At 40.1% G+C, this 21,393-nt stretch overlaps 1 protein-coding gene across 1 annotated transcript in view; it reads right to left on the reverse strand.

Moving 5' to 3' along the window:
- KIAA1210 (KIAA1210 ortholog) overlaps positions 1–21,393 on the reverse strand; it is a 63,952-nt gene that overhangs the window by 41,699 nt on the left and 860 nt on the right. The window contains exon 2 of the mRNA XM_064278475.1: positions 6,884–7,052. Coding sequence (XP_064134545.1) covers positions 6,884–7,052 — 169 coding nt within the window. The remainder of the gene's footprint in view (positions 1–6,883; positions 7,053–21,393) is intronic.

Consider the following 21,393-nt stretch of genomic DNA (forward strand, 5'->3'; position numbering starts at 1 on the left):
GTAAAGTTCAATGGTGGCAAACTGGGTGAGCGGGAGGGAAAGCACCAAGTCTTGCTATTATTATCTTGAGAGTTATAAAAGATCTCTCACATCCCAATTTCTCTCTGGTGTTTTTGTTTTGATTTGATTTAAAATATCAAAGATCTGCCCAGATGCTGGAGACTTTCATCTACCAGGTCTTTTCCTCTTTCACACAAGGCTCTGTGATATGTCTGTCCTGTTTTCAAAGTTAGCCCTCCCAGTTTTCTAATGTCAGATGGAAATACATTCTGAATGGGAATAGAGCCAGGTTGATGACAATTATGTGTTAAGAAAAATCAAGAAAAAGGAAAGGCTACATTTACAAAACACTCCTTTGAATATATGGGAGTATAATTTGCCTTTTAAAAATTTTAGCCAGATAAAGACACCACAAGAAAAAAAAATAAAACCAAACTACAGACCAATACCCCTTAAGAATATAGATGCAAACATCCTCAACAAAATACTAGTAAACCAAATCCAGCAATATACCAAAAAAAAAAAAAATTATACAGTATGATCAAGTAGGATTTAACAACATTAGCTTAACATACAAAACTGGATTAATTAACTATGCCATGCCAATAGAATAAACAACGAAAAACACATAATCATTTCAATAGGTGCAGAAAAACATTTGATAAAAATCCAACACCATTTCATGATAAATACACTCAACAAACTAAGGATAGAGTGGAATTCCTCAACCTGATAAAGGACATTTATGAAAAACCCATGGCTAACACCATACTTAACGGTGAAAGACCAGATGATTTTCCTCTAAGATCAAAAACAAGGCAAAAATGTCCACTGTCACCATTTCTATTCAACATTGTACTGGAGGTTCTAGCCAGGGAAACTAGGCAAGAAAATGAAATAAAAGGCATCCAGATTGGAAAGGAAGAAGTGAAACTGTCTGCATTTGCAGATGCCATGATCTTATATCTAGAAAACCCTAAAGAATACACATAATCATACACACACAGAGCTAATAAATGAATGCAGTAAAGTTTCAGGATACAAAGTCAACACCTAAAAATCAGTTGTATTTCTATACACCATCAATAAGCAATCCAAAAAGAAAATTAAGAAAACAATTCCATTTACAACAGAATAAAATAGTTTGGAATAAATTTAACAAAAGAAGTGTGAAACTTATACTCTGAAAACTACAAAACACTACTGAAAGAAATTAAAGAAAACCTAAATAAATGGAAAGACATCCCATGTTCATGGATTGGAAGGCTTAATATTGTAAAGATAGAAGTACTCTACAAATCGAGCTGCAGATTCAATGCAATCCCTATTAAAATTCTAGCTTCATTTTTTGCAGAAATAGACAAGTTGATCACAAAATTCATAGGAAAATGCAAGGGACCAAGAACAGACAAAACAATCTCAAAAAGAACAAAGTTGGAGGACTCATACATTCTGATTTCAAAATATACTAGAAATCAACAGTTAATCAAGAAAGTGTGGTAATGGCATAAGGACAGACATATAGATCAATGGAATAGAAATTAGAGTACAAAAATAAACTCATACATCTATGCTTAATTGATTTGCAATAAGGGTGCCAAGGCCATTCAGTAGAGGAAAGAATAGTCTTGCCAACAAATGATGCTGGGACAGCTGGATTTCCAAATGCAAAAGGATGAAGTTGGACCGTTATCTCACACCATATACAAAAATTAACTCAAAATGGACAAAAGATCTAAATACAAGGGCTAAAAGTATAAAACCCTTAGAAGAAAACAGGGATAAATCTTTGTCATCTCATTTTTTACAATAGATTCTTAGATATGACACCAAAAGCACAGGCAACAAAAGACAGATAAGTTGGACTTCATCAAAATTAAAAACTTTTGTGCATCAAAGGATGCTATGAAGAAAATGAAAAGACGCTAATGTTCATTGCAGCACTATTCACAATAAACAAAAGGTGGAAACAAACCAAATGTCCATAAACAAATAAGTGGATAAATAAAATGTGGTATGTCCATACAATGGAATATTACTCAACCATCAGGAGAAATGAAGTCCTGATACATCTACAACATGAATACCTTGAAAACATTATGTTGAATGAAGTAAGTCAATCACAAAAGGACAAATATTGTATGATCTACCTCATGTGAAATATCCAGAATAGGCAAATGTATAGAGACCAAAATTATTAGTGATTACTAAGGGCAGGGGGGAGGGGGGAAAGTGGGAGCCATTGTTTAGGAAGTGTTGAGTTTCTGTTTATGGTGATGGAAAGTTTGGCAACAGATATTGGTGATGGTTGAACATGAGTAATGTAATTTGTGTCACTAAATTGTACACATGAAAAATGCTGAATTGGCAAGAGTTGTGTTAGATATATTTTTACAATAAAAAGGAGAAAAGACAGCCCACAGAATGGGAGAAAATATTTGCAAATCATAAATCTCATAATGAATTGATATCTAGAATGTATAAAGAACTCTTATAATTCAATAATAAAAGATAAATAACCCAATTAAATGTGTAAATTATTTTAATAGCTATTTCTCCAAAGAAGATACACGAATGGCCAATAAGCACATGAAAAGATGCTCAACATCATTAGCCAACAGGGAAATGTAATTCAAAACCATAATGAGATGCCATTTCACACTTGCTAGGGTGGCTAGAATCAAAACTCAGATAATAACAAATGTTGATAAGGATGTGCAAAAATCGGAACCCTCATACACTGGGAATGTAAAATAGTGCAGCCACTTTGGAAAACAGCCTGGCTGTTCCTTAAAAAGTTAATCATAGAATTACCATATGGCCCAGCAATTCCACTCTCAGAAATATATATACCTGAGAGGAAAGAAAACATACGTCCACACAAAACTTGTACAAGAACACTTACAGCAGCATTAGTCATAATAGCCAAAAGGCAGAAATGACCCAATATCTATAAACTGATAAACCAAATGTGATATGCCCATGCAATGAAATACTATTTAGCAATAAAAGGAATGTAGTACTTATACATACTATAATGTAGATGACCGTGAAAACCAGTCACAAAGACCACATATTTATGATTCCATTTATATGAAATGTCCAGAATAGGTGTATCTGTTGAGACAGAAGGTGACTTAGTGGTTGCCTAGGGCTTGAGAATAGGTGGGGGAATAGTGATGAGGAGGATGGAGAGAGACTACCAATGGCTATTGGGTTTCTTTTGAGTGGGGAGCAAAAATGTTCTAGAACCAGATTGTGGTGATGGTTACACAACTCTGTCAAAATACTAAAAAACATTGAATTGTACAATTCAAATGGGTGAATTGTATGATATGTGAATTATATCTCAATAAAGCTGTTACCAAAAAAAAAAGTGGGGGGATGAAGTACTGGTACATATTACAACGTGGATGAGCCTTAAAAATATTTTGCTAAGTGAAAGAAGACAGTCACAAAGACCATATATTACATTATTCCATTTATGTGTAATGTCCAGAATAGGAAAATCCATAGAGATAGAAAGTAGATTGGTGGTTAGCAGGAGCTGGAGTGGGGGGAGGCGGGTGGAGAGTGGGTACAAGGTTTCTTTTTGAGGTGATGAAATGTTCTAAAATTAGATAATGTTGATTGTTGCACAACCCTGTGAATATACTAAAATACCACTGAGCTGTATACTTTAGAAGGGTGAATTTTATAGTATCTGAATTATATCTCAATGAAGCTGTTAAATTAAAAAATAAACACAGAAGATTATAAAGATATTCCTATTAGGTAGGAAAAACGTATATGTGTATCTAAAAGACAAGGAAGGGAGGGAGGGAGGGAGGAAGGAAGGAAGGAAGGAAGGGAGGGAGGGAGGGAGGGAGGAAGGAAGGAAGGAAGGAAGGAACTAATATATGCTACAATATGGATGAACCTTGAAAATATGCTAAGTGAAAGATGCCAGACACAAAATACCATGTGTTCCATGATTCCAATTACATATATGAAATGTCCAGAGCGTGCAAATCTATAGAGACAGAAAGTAGATTAGTGGTTGCCAAGGGCTGAGGGGAGGGGTGACTGGGGAGTGACTGCTTAAAGGGTACAGGGTTTCTTTTAGGGAGGATAAAAATGTTCTAAAATCAGATTGTGGTGATAGTTGCACAACTCTGAACATATTAAAAAGCTTTGAATTGTACATTTCAAATGGATGAATTGTATGGTATATTGATTATATCTCAATGATGCTGTTTAACAACAAATTTTTAAATGCCAAATACTTTTATTTTTGCATTTGTCACAAAAATGATATATGTAGGTTAGAGTGTTTCTTAAAAATCCTTCACTGGTGACTAGAGTAGCAGCTTGGGCACTGGAGGGCTAGCACTGGCCCTGTCATTGTGAGCCTGTTTGGCTGCAGGGTATGGCTGTGCATATGGCCATATTTGATCATGACACATTCTGAGAACAATCTCGTGTTATGGGAATTAAAATGGCACCCACTCTAAGGTGGCTTGTGGGCCAGTAAGAGAGAAGAGAAGGCAGATGTCTGCCACTTTTTACTAAACTCCTACCTGCCTTTTTCCTGTAAGACTCTGCTACGCAGTAGTCAAGGCAACAGGTTCGGCTTTACCGAAGCAGCAGTCCAGCAGAAAATTAACGTGACTCTTACTGGGCATAGTATAAACACTGAGCATGTATGATCCAGCATTGAGAGAGCAATGTTTCCAGACATTTCTATATTTCTATATACACACAGACACTGTCATTCACTATTTCTCTATGTCCTGCTGGCTCAACTCAGGCTTAGACTCAGTGTGGCATCTGTGACTACCTTGCCTCCCCAGATTTGCGTGGAAAGACTGAGAGACAATCTTGGGCCATGAGTGGGCTTAGAACTCTCTCTCATTTCCATGCTGTGCATCAGCCAGAGGGCAGCTGTAGAACTAGCTCTGTAGTGCCAATAGCTCTCTGATCAAAGGATTACATTAGCACCACCCGTGGCCAAGTTTGTCAGAAATCTAATCACTTGTCCATTGAACATGACTACTGCTTACTGATCTGTTCTCCGGGGGCAAAAAGAAAAAAAAATTCCAAACAAAACCTTGGCCTTAAGGGGTAATAAAGCACATTATAACCATACCCATTAAGAAATCAAAGGAAGGAATGGGATTGGTCCATTCCATCAGGTACAGCTTAATACAGTCTTGAAAATAGATACCGGTCCTATTGTACAAGCCAGGGGAGGGCTGGCTGTAAGTTTTGTTATGATTGGTTGCTCTGATGCATTGAAAACGCTGATCTCCCTCTCTAAAGCCTGAGTGACATTTTCCAGTGTTCCTCCCCTAACGTGTTAAGGAAGAGACTGGGATCAGAGGTGATCTTCAGGCCACCTAAGTTATAGTCTTTTAATTGATTTGTGCTCCTTGCAAAAAAAAAAAAAAGTCCTGTCTCAGGTCCTTAGCAAACCACCCTTCCCCATATATGAACTAGTTCACACACTTGCACACACTCTCCCTCTTAGACAGTTGCAAGCACAGACATGCTCTTTAGTGTGGAGGATGCATTAGAGTAAATGGACCTTTTGGAAGGGGGAAGACCAAGTAACAAGGGGAAATGTAGATCTTTAGCGGAGACAGCCCCTGCCAATTTGTAGAGACAACTCAGAGTTACCTAAATTCTCCCTCCCGACTCCAACCTCTGGTTTTTAGTCTCAGTCTTGGACCCAGCAGTGTTTCATTCTGTTATACATAGGGTGGCTATGAGTTGGAACCAATTCGATGGTACCTAACAACAATACATCTTAGCCTTACCTACAGCTATAAAGTAAGGGTCTATAATAGTATGATTTGTGAGGCATGAAACAAACCCTTCTGTCCAAAACCATCTCCCCCACTAGCCAGATTATCTGAAGTTCCCAGCATTTGATGCATTCATTAAGGCTCTTCTTAAGGAGACATATATGATAGCTATTAGGTCATTATGTTATAGAAAGTATTGGGGAGGGGTCAGTGTAACATATTAAGCTAACTATCCCATTACCACCAAGCAAAGCCTTGAGGGAATGGGTAGCAGCACAGATGAGTTCTGTGGGAGTCCAGATAAGTCTGGAATTTAAGGCCAGGAGAACAGGCCCAAGTGGAACTCCATAGAGGGATCTGATTGGTTCAGGGACAGATGGGGGTACTAGGCATCCAGATGAAAGGGCACAATAAGGGAACGAGAAATGGAGGTGGCAGTGGTGGCTGAGAAATAGTCTTCCCCATACCTTCTCTGACCAGTTACAGCATCTCCCCCAGTCTCTTGGAGTAAAGGCAGAAAGGGAGTTATATTGTTTTTTGGTTTGCTTGTTTGCTTGTATTTATAGCAACACAGTGATTTCATGCCTATGCGTCGACACAGCTAGAGATCGCTTCACTATCTGAAACTTTAATCACAAGTTCTGAGAGCTGGCTCCCCTTGCCCAGTAATCACAGCTCTGCAGTCTGGAGGCCAAGCAAGCAAACCAGACCAAGCCTCCTAAACGATGTAGGCCGCCCTTACTCTATGAATAGCGCCCACCTGCTCCATACTAGTGATAGGCCCCACGTCTCAAGTTATTTTAGCTGTGACAGGGAAGGGTTTCCTGATCTATCTGCAGCCTCTCAACCAGTGCTCCTTGAGAATGGGGTGTGTGCATTTGCCATGCTCCAATCTACTGAGCTGTGCACCCCAAACAACAAGACCCCCTGCACAGGGCTGCATTGGCATTGGCTGCAAGCTCAGCCCCCACAGGCAGGGAGACCAAAAGACCCCAGGACCAAAGCCCATTGGTGATTTGGCTGCCAAAAGGGGACCTAGATCTAGCTGTCTGTCCCTTGCCCTGTCCCTATCCCTCCTCCACTCTACCTGAGCTTACCTGATCTCAGGTAGTTGACCGGCTGGAACTGGGTTCAGCGAAGAGACAGTAACATTGCCACTGGACAAACTTATTTGTATCCTGCTCTCTCCCTGGGCATCTTCGGGCTCTTTTTTCTTCTTCTTGCCAAAAAAGCTTTTGAAGGCTTTAAATTTGGATTTCTTCTTTCCTGGAAGTTAGAAACGGAGTGAGGCAGTGTGTGATGGTGCCAGGGGAGACAGGAGAGGAGACACAGCCTTCACGACTGGGACAAGGACTGTGATCCCAGGTGCCCTGCAGATCTTGCCCCCTTCCCCCCAGCAACGCCCCCCCAACACCATTCAATTGGTTAGCTCCGCTCTTAATAATTTGATAACAAAATGGATCAGTCGGAGGTGGGGCCAAGATTGCAAAATAGACAGCGAGACCTTTTACAACAAAGACCCGAAAAAAACAAGTGAAATGATTATATTTATGACAAGCTAGGGGCCCTGAACATAAAAGGCAAAGTTAGAAAATGGACCAAGCGGCAGGAGGAGGAAGAGATGGTTCGGAAGTGGAGAGGAGTTACCAGGCCTGAATTGCTGGGAACCCTCAGGCACCATTCCCAGGAGCGGCTGCAGCGGGCTGCTACTAGAGTTCGGATGCAGTTTCCTCAGGGAGAAGCAGCCAGCCACACAGCCTACTCAGACCTCCAGAACCAGAGAAGAACGGCGCTCTTGGCAAAAGCTAAGTACTTGTGTATACTTTACCGTGCCTCCCCACCCCCAAGCCAGCTTCAGTGGCCGTTGATTTCTCTGGGCTTGAGATAGGCCCTGTTGAGTGCCTGGAGCCATTCTCCCAGCCTTGGAGAAGGAATAAATTCACAACTGGGGGAAAAGATAATTTACCAGCTCCACTAACCTGGGGAGCTCAGGACAGAAGCAGCTCCTGTCCAGGAATAAATGGTCCGTGGACTTTGAGTACCTTTCCCCCTGCATGGAGCTGTGTGGGCCTATTTCAGGAGAATAGGCCCTTTTTGGCAGACTACAACTGTTTCAGCTGTGCAGTGGAGAGGTGGGTCTTTGAAGTTTGACACTGCTTTGCCTATTAAACAGGGTCCTCACCTATTCACACCAGGCACCTAAGGACTGGTGGCTCCACTTAGGTCACCCAGCCACCTACTACAGGGGTCCAAGGATAACTGATACCTCCCAGTCCTTACAACCAAAAACTTTGGGTGCCCATGGTCCGCCTGCAGAACCCACCCACCTGTATGCTCTAGGGAACAAGGACACGCTTTCCTCAGAGACACTTGACAGATGATTCTCAGACTCCTGCCTTGTTCAGAGCGTGACCCCCTGCTGCAACCAGATACCAGTACCTACGCCAAACATGCCTGACCCTCTAAGACTGTAGGACAGAGCCTGTACCACACACTTGATGGGCAGCTACTTGGACACCTGAGCAGAATCCATAGAAGAAAAATGAATGGACTCCTAGACTAAAATACCTGAAAACAGCTCTAGCCATCTGGTGACAGGACGTCAGAGCTTCAAAGGTGAAAACAATCAAGCTAACTCACTCAAGCAACCATTATGGGCATATCAAAACAAAGCAAGAAACTACAATACAGTAAGCAAACTTAAAATAAACTAATACAATAACTTATAGATAGATGGCTCAGAGACAACAGTCAATATCAAATCACATAAAGAAACAGACCATGATTGCTTCAACAAGCTCTCAAAACAGAGAATCAAGGGATCTTCTGGATAAAAGTACCTTCCTGGAATTACCAGATGCAGGATACAAAAGATTAATATACGGAACCCTTCAAGACATCAGAAAGGAGATCAGGCAACATGCAGATCAAGCCAAGGAACACACAAATAAAGCAGTTGAAGAAATTAAAAAGGTTATTCAGGAACATAATGAAAAATTTAATAAGCCAGAAGAGTCCATAGACAGCATCAGAAATTCAGAAGATTAACAATAAAATTACAGAATTAGACAATTCAATAGAAAGTCAGAGGAGGAGAACTGAGCAAGTGAAAGGCAGAATTGGTGAACTTAAAGATAAAGCACTAGGCACCAATATATTTGAAGAAAAATTAGATAAAACAATTTAAAAAAAAGAAGAAATCTTAAGAATCATATGGGACTCTATCAAGAGAAATAACCTACAAGTGACTGGAGTACCAGAACAGGGAGGGATAACAGAAAATACAGACAGAATTGTTGAAGATTTGCTGGCAGTAAACTTCCTTGATAATGTGAAAGATGAGAAGATATCTATCCAAGATGCTCATCGAACTCCACATAAGGTAGATTTCAAAAGAAAGTCACAAAGACATATTATAATCAAACTTGCCAAAACCAAAGATAAAGGGAGAATTTTAAGAGCAGTGAGGGATAAACGAAAAGTCACCTACAAAGGAGAGTCAATAAGAATAACCTCGGACTACTCGGCAGAAACCGTGCAGGCAAGAAGGCAATGGGATGACTTATTTAAAAAACTGAAGGAAAAGAATTGCCAACCAAGAATCATATATCCATCAAAACTGTCTCTTAAATATGAAGGTGAAATTAGGACATTTCCAGATAAACAGAAGTTTTGGGGATTCAAAAAAACCAAACCAAAACTACAAGAAATACTAAAGGGAGTTCTTTGCTTAGAAAATCAATAATATCAGGTATCAACCCAAAACTAGAACACTGGACAGAGAAATCAGAAGTCAACCCAGACAGGGAAGTCACAAAAATAAATCAAGATAAAAAATGCTCAAAATAAGGAAACAGCAATGTTGTTATGTAAAAACACAACATTAAAACAATAAAGAGGGACTAAGAAATGTAGTCATAGATCTTTCATATGGAGAGGAAGACAAGGAGATATAAAGAAATAAAAGTTAGGTTTAAATTTAGAAAAATAGGGGTAAATATTAAGGTAACCACAAAGGAGACAAACTATCGTATGCATCAAAATAAAATACAAGAAAAAAAATAGAGCCTTAGCAGAAACAAAATCAACAACAACAAATAAGAGGAAAAGATAAAATACTCATCACAAAAAATTAAGTAGGAAAAAGAAACTGTCAACAACACACAAGAAAAGACATCAAAATGACAGCACTAAATTCATACTTATCCATACTTACGCTGAATGTAAATGGACTAAATGCACCGATAATGAGACAGAGAGTGGCAGAATGGGTAAAAAAACACGATCCGTCTAGATGCTGCCTACAAGAGACACACCTTAGACTTAGAGACACAAACAAACTAAAACTCAAAGGATGGAAAAAAATATATCAAGCAAACAACAATCCAAAAAGAGCAGGAGTGGCAATATTAATTTCTGACAAAACAGACTTCAAAGTTAAATCCACCACAAAGAATAAGGAAGGACACTATATAATGATTAAAGGGACAATACACCAAGCAGATATAACCATATTAAATATTTATGCACCCAATGACAGGGCTGCAAGATACATAAAATAAACTCTAACAGCATTGAAAAGTGAGATAGCTCCACAATTATACTAGGAGACTTCAACACAGCACTTTCAGTGAAGGACAGGACATCCAGAAAGAAGCTCAATAAAGACACGGAAGATCTAAATGCCACAATCAACCAACTTGACCTTATAGACATATACAGAACACTCCACCCAACAGCAGTCAGTATGCTTTCTTTTCTAGTGCACACGGAATATTCTCTAAAATAGACCACGTATTAGGTCATAAAGCAAGTCTTAGCAGAATCCAAAACATTGAAATATTACAAAGTGTCTTCTCTGACCATAAGACCATAAAAGTAGAAATCAATAACAGAAAAAGCAGGGAAAAGAAATTAAACACTTGGAAACTGAACAAGACCCTGCTCAAAAAAGACTGGGTTGTAGAAGACATGAATGATGGAACAAAGTAATTCATAGAATCCAAAGAGAATGAAAACACTTCCTATCAGAACCTTTGGGACACAGCAAAAGCAGTGCTCAGAGGTCAATTTATATCAATAAATGCACACATACAAAAAGAAGAAAGGGCCAAAATCAAGGAATTATCCCTACAACTTGAACAAATAGAAAGACAGCAACAAAAGAAACCCTAAGGCACCAGAAGAAAGCAAATAATAAAAATTACAGCAGAATTAAATGAAATAGAAAACAGAAAAACAATCAAAAGAATTACCAAGACCAAAAGCTGGTTCTTTGAAAAAAATCAACAAAACTGATACACCACTGGCCAAACTGACAAAAGAAAGACAGGAGAGGAAGCAAATAACCTGAATAAGAAATGAGATGGGCGATATTACAACAGACCCAACTGAAATTAAAAGAATCATATCAGATTACTATGAAAAATTGCACTCTAACAAATTTGAAAACCTAGAAGAAAGGGATGAATTCCTAGAAACACACTACCTACCTAAACTAACACAAACAGAGTTGGAACAACTAAATAGACCCATAAAAAAAAGAAGAGATTGAAAAGGTAATCAAAAAACTCCCAACAAAAAAAAAGCCTTGGCCCAGATGGCTTCACTGCAGAGTTCTACGAACCTCTCAGGGAAGAGTTAACACCACTACTACTAAAGGTATTTCAGAGCATAGAAAAGGACAGAATACTCCCAAACTCATTCCATGAAGCTAGCATATCCCTGATACCAAAACCGGGTAAAGATACCACAAAAAAAGAAAATTACAGACCTGTGTCCCTCATGAACTTAGACGCAAAAATCGTCAACAAAATTCTAGCCAATAGAATTCAACGACATATCAAAAAAGTAATTCACCATGACCAAGTGGGTTTCATACCAGGTATGCAGGGATAGTTCAACATTAGAAAAACAATTAATGGAATCTGTCATATAAATAAAAGACATGATTTTTTCAATTGATGCAGAAAAGGCATTTGACAAAGCTCAACGCTCATTCATGATAAAAACTCTCAGCAAAATAGGAATAGAAGGAAAATTCCTTGACATAATAAAGGGCATTTATACAAAGCCAACAGCCAACATCATCCTAAATGGAGAGAGTCTAAAAGCATTCCCCTTGAGTTCAGGAACCAGATAAGGATGCCCTGATCACCACTCTTATTCAACATTGTGCTGGAGGTCCTAACCAGAGCAATTAGGCTAGATAAAGAAATAAAGGGCATCCAGGCTGGCAAGGGAGAAGTAAAAGTATTTCTATTTGCAGATGACATGATCTTATACACAGAAAACCCTAAGGAATCCTCCAGAAAACTACTGAAACTAACAGAAGAACTCAGCACAGTATCAGGATACAAGATAAACATAAAAAAAATCAGTTGGATTCCTCTACACCAACAAAAAGAACATTGAAAAGGAAATCACCAAATCAATACCATTTACAGTAGCCCCCAAGAAGACAACATACTTAGGAATAAATCTTACCAGAGTTGTAAAAGACTTATACAAAGAAAACTACAATACACTACAGCAAGAAACCAAAAGGGGCTACATAAGTGGAAAAACATACCTTGCTCATGGATAGGAAGACTTAATATTGTAAAAATGTCTATTCTACCAAAAGTGATCTATAGATACAATGCAATTCTGGTCCAAATTCCAATGGCATTTTTTATTGAGATGGAGAAACCAATTACCCACTTCATATGGAAGGGAAAGAGGCCCCGGTTAAGTAAAGCATTACTGAAAAAGAAGAACAAAGTGGGAGGCCTCACACTACCTGATTTTGCACCTGTTATACTGCCACAGTAGTCAAAACAGCCTGGTACTGGTACAACAACAGATACATAGACCAATGGAACAGAATTGAGAATCCAGACATAAATCCATCCACATATTTGATATTTGACAAAGACCCAAAGTCAGTTAAATGGGGAAAAGACAGTCTTCTTAACACATGGTGCTGGCATAACTGGATATCCATCTGCAAAAAATGAAACGAGACCCATACCTCACACTGTGCACAAAAATGAACTCGAAATGGATGAAAGACCTAAATAAAAATCTAAAACAATAAAGATCATGGATGAGAAAATAGGGACAATGTTAGAAGCCCTAATAGATGGCATAAGCTGTATACAAAAAATTACTGACAATGCAGAAGAGAAACTAAATAACTGGGAGCTCCTAAAAATCAAACACTTATGCCCATCCAAAGACTTCACCAAAAAAGTAAAAAGATTACCTACAGACTGGGAAAAAGTTTTTACCTATGACATTTCCGATCAGCACCTGATCTCTAAAATCTCCATGATACTGCAAAAACTCAACTACAAAAAGACAAAGAACCCAATTAAAAAATGGGCAAAAAATATGAACAGGCACTTCACTAAAGAAGACATTCAGGTAGCTGACAGATTCATGAGGAAATGCCCACGATCATTAGCCATTAGAGAAATGCAAATCAAAACTACAATAAGATACCATCTCGCTCCAACGAGGTTGGCATTAATCCAAAAAACACAAAATAATAAATGTTGGAGAGGCTGTGGAGAGACTGGAACACTTCTACACTAGTGGTGGGAATGTAAAGTGGTATACCCACTTTGGAAATCGATTCGGCGCTAAGCTAGAAATAGAACTACCATAGGATCCAGCAATCCCACTCCTTGGAATATATCCTAGAGAAAGAAGAGCCTTTACACGAGCAAATATATGCACACCCATGTTCACTGCAGCACTGTTTATAAGAGCAAAAAGTTGGAAGCAACCAAGGTACCCATCAACAGATGACTGAATAAATAAATTGTGATATATTCACACAATGGAATACTGCACATCGTTAAAGAACAGTGATGAATCTGAGAAAGATCTCATAACATCGATGGATCTGGAGGGCTTATGTTGAGTGAAATTAGTCAGTTTGCAAAAGGACAAATATTGAAAAAGACCACTATTATAAGAACCTGATAAATAGTTTAAACAGAGAAGAAAATATTCTTTGATGGTTACGAGAGGAGAGAGAGGGAGAAGGGTATTCACTAATTAGATAGTAGATAAGAACTATTTTAGGTGAAGGGAAATACAACACACAGTACAGGAGAGGTCAGCACAACTGGACTAAACCAAAAGCAAAGAAGTTTCCTGAGTAAACTGAACGCTTAAAAGACCAGCGTAGTAGGGGTGGGGGTTTGGGGACCATGGTTTCAGGGGACATCTAAGTCAATTGGCATAATAAAATCTATTAAGAAAACATTCTGCGTCCCACTTTGGAGAGTGGCGTCTGGGGTCTTAAACACTGGCAAGCAGCCATCTAAGATGCATCAATTCATCTCAACTCACCTGGAGCAAGGGAGAATGAAGAACACCAAAGACACAAGGTAATTATGAGCTCAAGAGTCAGAAAGGGCCACATAAAGCAGAGACTACGTCAGCCTGAGACCAGAAGAACTAGGTGGTGCCTGGCTACAACCGATAACTGCCCTGACAGGGAACACAACAGAGAAACCCTGAGGGAGCAGGAGAGCAGTGGGTTGCAGACCCCAAATTCACGTAAAAAGACCAGGCTTAATGGTCTGACTGGTGGTCATGGTCCCCAGACCTTCTGTTAGCCCAAGACAGGAACCATTCCCAAAGCCACCACTTCAGACAGGGATTGGACTGGACAATGGGATAGAAAATGATACTGGTGAAGAATGAGCTTCTTTGATCAAGTAGGCACATGAGAGTATGTCGGTATCTCCTATCTGGAGGGGAGATGAGAGGGTAGGGGGGTTAGAAGCTGGTGAAATGGACATGAAAAGAGAGAGTGGAGGGAAGGAGTGTGCTGTCTCATTAGGGGGAGAGCAATTAGGAGTATATAGCAAGGTGTATATAAATTTTTGTACAAGAGACTGACTTGATTTGTAAACTTTCATTTAAAGCAGAATAAAAAAAAAAGAAAACACCAAAAAAAAAAAAAAACAACAAAAAGCAAACAAACAAAAAAACAGATGAGTCGCTGGCAAAAGCAAAAGCCCTGGGCACAGCTTGTGATCTTTGGGCAGCCTCTATTCTCTAGGCATTTACTTGCCTCTGGGCTCCAATTATTAACACCCACTTCTCTCCTGGTCCTAGGAAGTTCATTCACATGCAGCAATTATTTGCAAATGCTCTGTAACTCCCCTGACCCCACCCGAGTTGCAGGGGTCATCACAATCCAGTGGGAGAGCCAAGCTTCCACATGTGAAAACCCCTTTAGAACCCTTGGAAATGCAAGTGGGAGTTTACACTGCCCAGCTTCCGTGTTGAAAGGATGCAGACCCAAAGAGTCAATGCAGTTGGCTGGTGCAATTAGGGAAGGCTTCCTTGAGGAAGGAATTTACAAGCAAGGGAGAGGGCTGGGAATTGGCAAGAAGAAAGGGCCATCCAGGCAAAGATGATGCCCATGCAAAATGCATGACAAAATCAAATACCAAGGAGTTTTGCAAGAGGTGTGTGTGTGTGCATGTGTGTTGTGTGCATGGTGTGTGTCCTCAATTTATTGCCAATTGGTTTGGATTATCTACAAGGCTGCTGCCCTCTGCACATGCACATAATTGAAAGTTTGCTCTATCTATAATAACTCCCAGGCATCAGTGAGGAATGTGAGGTTTAAATGTTCCTTAGGCTCCAGCTGTTTGGGCTTTCTTTAGTTTCCTAATGAGCACATACATCTTTATCAGGGCTCAGTAGTAGAGGGGAAGGAGAGGGGTGTTGGTCCTGCATTCTTCACAGGGAAGGAATTAGCTCTTATTGCTTTCACATGCAATAATTTACCAACTTGGGTGTCTCATTTCAATCCCCAACAGTCTGGTCTCCAGAAAGCCTCTTGTCAACTCAGCATGCGGTGCTGGCCACAAAGGGGCCAGCAAAGGGAATTGACAACGGGGCTGCCATTATGAAAGGCTTAGTGGTGTAATAGAAGGCACCACCCCAAGAGTCAGAAAACCCTGGAATCCTAGGCTTGAATCTGCTGTCAATTACCTCTGAGACCTTGAAGTCACTTCGTCTCTCTGGGACTCAGCAGGAAAATCAGGGGATCACACCTGGTCAGCATCTTCCAAAATGCATTCGGAGGGCTGCTTTTAAAGTTTGTTACATGAAAAGAGGATCTGCAGTCCAGGCAATCTGGGAAACGCTGGGTTAGACAAAATTCAATGGTCCATTTTCCAAAGACTTTTCTGAAACTTCAATGTGCCTATGTGTACGGTGAAGCTCCAAGAAACTGGGCAATGTTAAAACCAAAAAAACAAACCCACTGCCATCGAGTCGATTCCGACTCATAGCGACCCTATAGGACAGAGTAGAACTGCCCTGTAGAGTTTCCAAGGAGCGCCTGGCGGATTTGAACTGCTGACCTTTTGCTTAGCAGCTGTAGCACTTAACCAGTATGCCACCAGGGCAATGATATTGTCTCCCAAACGCATGTAGGCAGAATATCCAGCAAAACACACTTTAGGAAATGCTGAGCTAGGATTCCTTCTAGCTCTGAAATACCGTGATGTATCTGTGTGCTGACTATTCCTGCACCTGCCTATTAGAAAGGTCCCTAAAATGCAAGGCCCAGTTTAAGTCCAGCCTTCCACCAAGCACTATAATTGACACTTCTCTGTTTTATCTGAATGCCTCAAACTTGACTCGTGGCACCACAATTTGTACCAGGGGCGGATTATCCAATAGGCAAGGTTAAGCATGGTGCTTACTGTGCTTACCAGATCAACTGTAGTGAAAAATTTCACTACAGATTAGTAAGTAAGCACAAGTAAGTCTGTGCTTACCTTGCTTACTGGGTCATCCACACCTGTCAGGGATTGTAAATTGAAAAGAGGCTTTGATTATGTAGGAAGCTGCCGTGGGATTGGGAGACAGACAGATGCCAGCCACACCTAGAAGCAGAGTCTTTGATGTGAAAAAATGTGGAATTGTTCACGACAAATGATCTAGTAAGCAAGGTAAGCAGTGTGCTTACCTGGCCTATTGGACAATCTGCCTGGTGTTGTGCCATGGAAATGGCCCAACTTCTGAATGCACTCTCTACTCATTCATTCATCCATTCAGCAAATATGTATTAAAATTAAGCACTTACTATGTTCTGGATATCATAGAGAAATGAATTAGATATAGTCCCTGCGTCTTAGCTCCTGCCCCCTATCAAGACTGTAGGTCCTCTTTGACAGTCCTCTTAGCAACTAGCACTGTAAGTAAGCACAGTAAGGTGGGCGGTAAGTAGCACTCGAGCGACAACTAAGTCCACTGAGTGGTGCAGAATACCAGCATAACTTATCAATTCCCTTGAACGCTGACCACTGAGCAGAGTCATTCTTAAACATCCTATAATTTAAACGCTATAATTTACAAGTTTGTGAGTTGTAAATAACGTAGATAAAGAGCTTAGCATAGGATATGGCATGTAGTTAGTGCTCAATAAATGTGAGCTATTTATTAGGGAATCAATAATTACTTGTTTATTAGGACCAGATTCAATTCCATCTGTGTTCACTAAAAGCAGCCCCATGTCTCTACTTAATAGTGAACTCTTAAATATACATGATTAGAAGCAGAAGCCAGCATGGAGTGGGCAACAAAAGAAAACTGTAAGACTGCTTGATAATCACTGCTTAAGAAATTTCAGTTTTGGGTGACTTGGGCATTTCTATTAGGATGTGCTTAAATATATAGGAGGAAGCCCTGGTGGCACAGTGGTTAAGAGTTTGGCTGCTAACCAAAAGGTTGGCAGTTCGAATCCACCAGGCTCTCCTTGGAAATCCTATGGGGCAGCTTTACTCTGCCCTATAGGGTCTCTATGAGTTGGAAATTAACTCGATGGCAACAGGTTTGGTTTTGGGCATATATATAGGATCACAAAAACAAATCAAACCCATTACCATTGAGTCAATTCTGAATCATAGCTACCCTATAGGACAGAGTAGAACTGCCCCAGAGGGTTTCCAAGGAGTGGCTGGTGGATTCGAACTGTCGACTTTTAGTTAGCAGCCAAACTCTTAACCACTACGCCACCAGGACAGAGTAGAACTGCCCCAAAAGGTTTCCAAGGAGCGCCTGGTGGATTTGAACTGCTGACCTTTTTGTTAGCAGCTGTGGTTCTTAAACACTACACCACCAGGGTTTCCTATAGGATCACAGATGTGCCAAATGTGGCAATTCCACCTAGTGCTAGAAAGAATTAAAAAATAAATAAAAATGCCACAGGAAACATATTTTCCCCCAAGTTCTCATCTTAGATTTTTGTCTGAAAAAAAAAAACTACTCACAAAACTACTGTGAGGATTCACAGGGAAAGTGCTAAAGAATATACAGCACATAGTAGGTTGGTTCTAAAATACTATACTCTTATTTTTTGGCTTTCTGTCTTTATCACCTCCCCCCCCACCAAATTATTTCTAAAACCTATGAAATACTAAGGTTTTTATGTAAAAATCCAGTTTACTATAATTTGTTTTGTGCTGGAAAATGTTTAACACTGGCTGTCTGGGGAAAATGTTCTGACTTGTAGTATTTGCCTATTTCTGTGGTGTAACTATTCCACCCATGGCTGATTTCAAGCTACCAATATGACATTTGGGAAGAGATGTACACAAGTCAGGTGAGCCTGCTCCAGCACCCCACTGAACACTTCCTGTCCACTGAGGAGAAATTGTGCACTGACTGCTCACAAACAGGAAGGAGCATGTTATATGTTAGTCTTTAAAGGGATTTCCATTTTCCAAACAGAAGGAACAAGATTTATTAATTCTTACAGGTGGATCTCTTTCTGGCCTTCCGAATGGGGAATATCAGTGCTATCTCTTTATGCTCAAAATGTTTAGAAATACAGTGATTGTTTTCCTGCTTGGTCCAAAATCTCAGAATGGAAGAGTGGATGGAAAGGCTAGAGGATTTGCAGTTGCAATCATCTTCTCACAAACCAGCAAAGACAAAGAGACGAGAGAGTCAGCAGCTGGTAGCTCCATCTGTGACACAATTTGTACACACTTAATGGAATAAAAACACTCCTAATAAACTCTTCAGGCTTTAAAACTGAGTTTACCAACAGTTTTATTCATAATTTCTTCCAATAATTGGAAGAAATCAAGATGTTCCTCAGTAGGTAAATGAGTAAACAAATTTTGGTGCCGCTATTTTTTTTATACAATGGAGTATTATGCAGCAATAAAAAGAAATGAGCTATCAAGCCACGAAAAGACATGGAGGAACCTTAAATGCATACTACTAAGTGAAAGTAAAGGAGCCCTGGTGGCGCAATTGTTAAGCGCTGGGGTACCAACCAAAAGGTCAGCAGTTCGAACCCACCAGTGGCTCTGTGGGAGAAAAGTGCAATCTACTCCTGTAAACATCACAACCTAGGAAACCCTATGGGGCAGTTCTACAGTGTCATATAGGGTCTCTATGAGTTGGAATCCACTCAAAGACAATAAAAACAACAAATGAAAGAAGCCAGTTTGAAAAAGCTACATATCGTATGACTCCAAATATATGACATTCTTGAATTGTTTCTATAGGTAAAACTATAGAGACAGTGACAAGATCGGTGGTTGCTAGAAGTTCGGTGGGGGGGGGATGAACAGGTGGAGCACAGGGCAGTGAAACTGTTCTGTATGATACTATAACGGTGACAGGTGACGTTATACATTTGTCAAAACCCACAGAACTGTACAACACAAAGAGTGAACCCCAAAGTAAACTATAGAATTCAATTAATAATAGTATATTAATATTGATTCATCAACTGTAACAAACTTACTACACCAGTGCAAGATGTTACTAATAGGAGAAACTGTGTAGGGTGGGAGGAAAGGGTATATGGGAATTCTCTGTACTTTCTGTGCAATTTTTCTGGAAAAGTAAAATGTCTCTAAGAAATAAAATGTATTAAACAAATAGAGAAAACTGAATTTACCAAACACAACCATTGCGTGAACAAACAAAATTATGCATTAACACTTTTTTACGTTCCTAAATTAACAAAATGCCTAGTGACTTTAGAACTGTTAACAGGTGCCAAACATTAAGTATGAATATATTCCAATTTTCCCCAATTTCCCATTCTTTGCTGGACAGAAACAACTTATTTTCCCATGAGGATTCAAAATACCTTAAGCAACATACATCTCTTTCTACCATCGGCAGTAAAAGGAAAAGAATGTTTCTATCCTTCCCTGTGGGGTAGCTGTTGTGGTAGTAGGGCAGCTTTGTTGATGAGGAGTTGGGAAGGGCACTAAGAGATGGCAACCCCCAAACATGGTGGTTGGCTGCTCATTGATCTAGGGCAGTGACGTGAATGCTAGATATGGCCTTAGTGAGCAACCCATTGCCAGATATACAATGTCAGCTGCAAGAGTCTAAGTCTCCAGCCTGCTTTGGCTTAGAAGACCTCACCACTTCCAACTGCATCAGAGCCCCCTCTGTATAAACAGGAGCCTTGGTCTCAGCCCTGGGAGTGAGATACAAAGCTGGGTACGGTCCACATGCTATGCTACTTTTGAGACCCTAATAGAATCCAAGGTGGTTGCCAAATATTCAGGTGTATAAACTGGCCTTCCAAGTTTTCTTTTTCAAGGGACTGCTTTTAAATTGCCAGCAACTGAGCCCTGCCCTGGCTGGTTTTCAAAGGCTACTAAAACTGCAAAGGGTAGCTAGACCTAGGCAGCGGGTATTGGTCAAAACCTACATTTGTATCTAGCAATGCTTATACAGGTCATCTATGTACTGGGTAACTTATGCCCCATAATGTACAGCAGTTGTGGTCAATGAGCTGAGAGCTGACAGCTGTCTGAACTTCTCCTAACAAAACCATTGATCTCACTGTCCGAGCCCAAGGACTATGCATTCCTAAACAGCAAATAGCTTTCAACATCTTCCATCCAATGAGGGCCTGCAGTGTGTCACATGCCAGAAAACAGCCCACTGAAAGCAGATTTTTTTCCCTCAGAGAAGAAAATGCGGCTAAATCTAATAAAATAAATAAATAATTGCTTCTAATTGTATATTTTCTTATCTACCATGCACACAAGCAGTCCATCTGGATTGAACCCAATGAGCCTTAAAAATGCATCTCATAATGATGACCTTGTTCTCTTGCATTGCTGCTTGAAAAGAAAGCATTTCTAAGCAGCCTTTCTTCCCTTCAACCTCCCAACAGCCACCTTATTCTTGGCTAGCGCCGACTAGTTCTAAAAATGTACCCAAATGATTGGCTCTCTAGAAAACAGTCATAAGTACAGAGAAAAGGCGTTTCCGTACCTGCACTCTTCATCATGATACTCTGCATTGCCACCCTTCTTTTGTAGGCATCTGTCTAGCTCATGCCCAGAAAGATAGGTCAATTGGTTTGGTAGTTGGGTCTGCCTTGGTGAGGAGGTCTTTCATTCATTTGTTAATTCATTCACTTGTTAAATGTTTTTGAGGGCTTAATCACTCTGCTGAGAGCCGGTATTAAACAATGGTGATACAGAGATGGAGAAGACCCAAGCCCTGCCCTCAAGGATCCATGCACCAGGATCCACCATCCCCCGCCTCACATCATCAGTAAAATCAAGCCTCCAGGAAGCCAGAAGGAGGCTCCCCT

The sequence above is a fragment of the Loxodonta africana genome, chromosome X, assembly GCF_030014295.1.
Source record: "Loxodonta africana isolate mLoxAfr1 chromosome X, mLoxAfr1.hap2, whole genome shotgun sequence".
Lineage (NCBI taxonomy): Eukaryota > Metazoa > Chordata > Mammalia > Proboscidea > Elephantidae > Loxodonta > Loxodonta africana.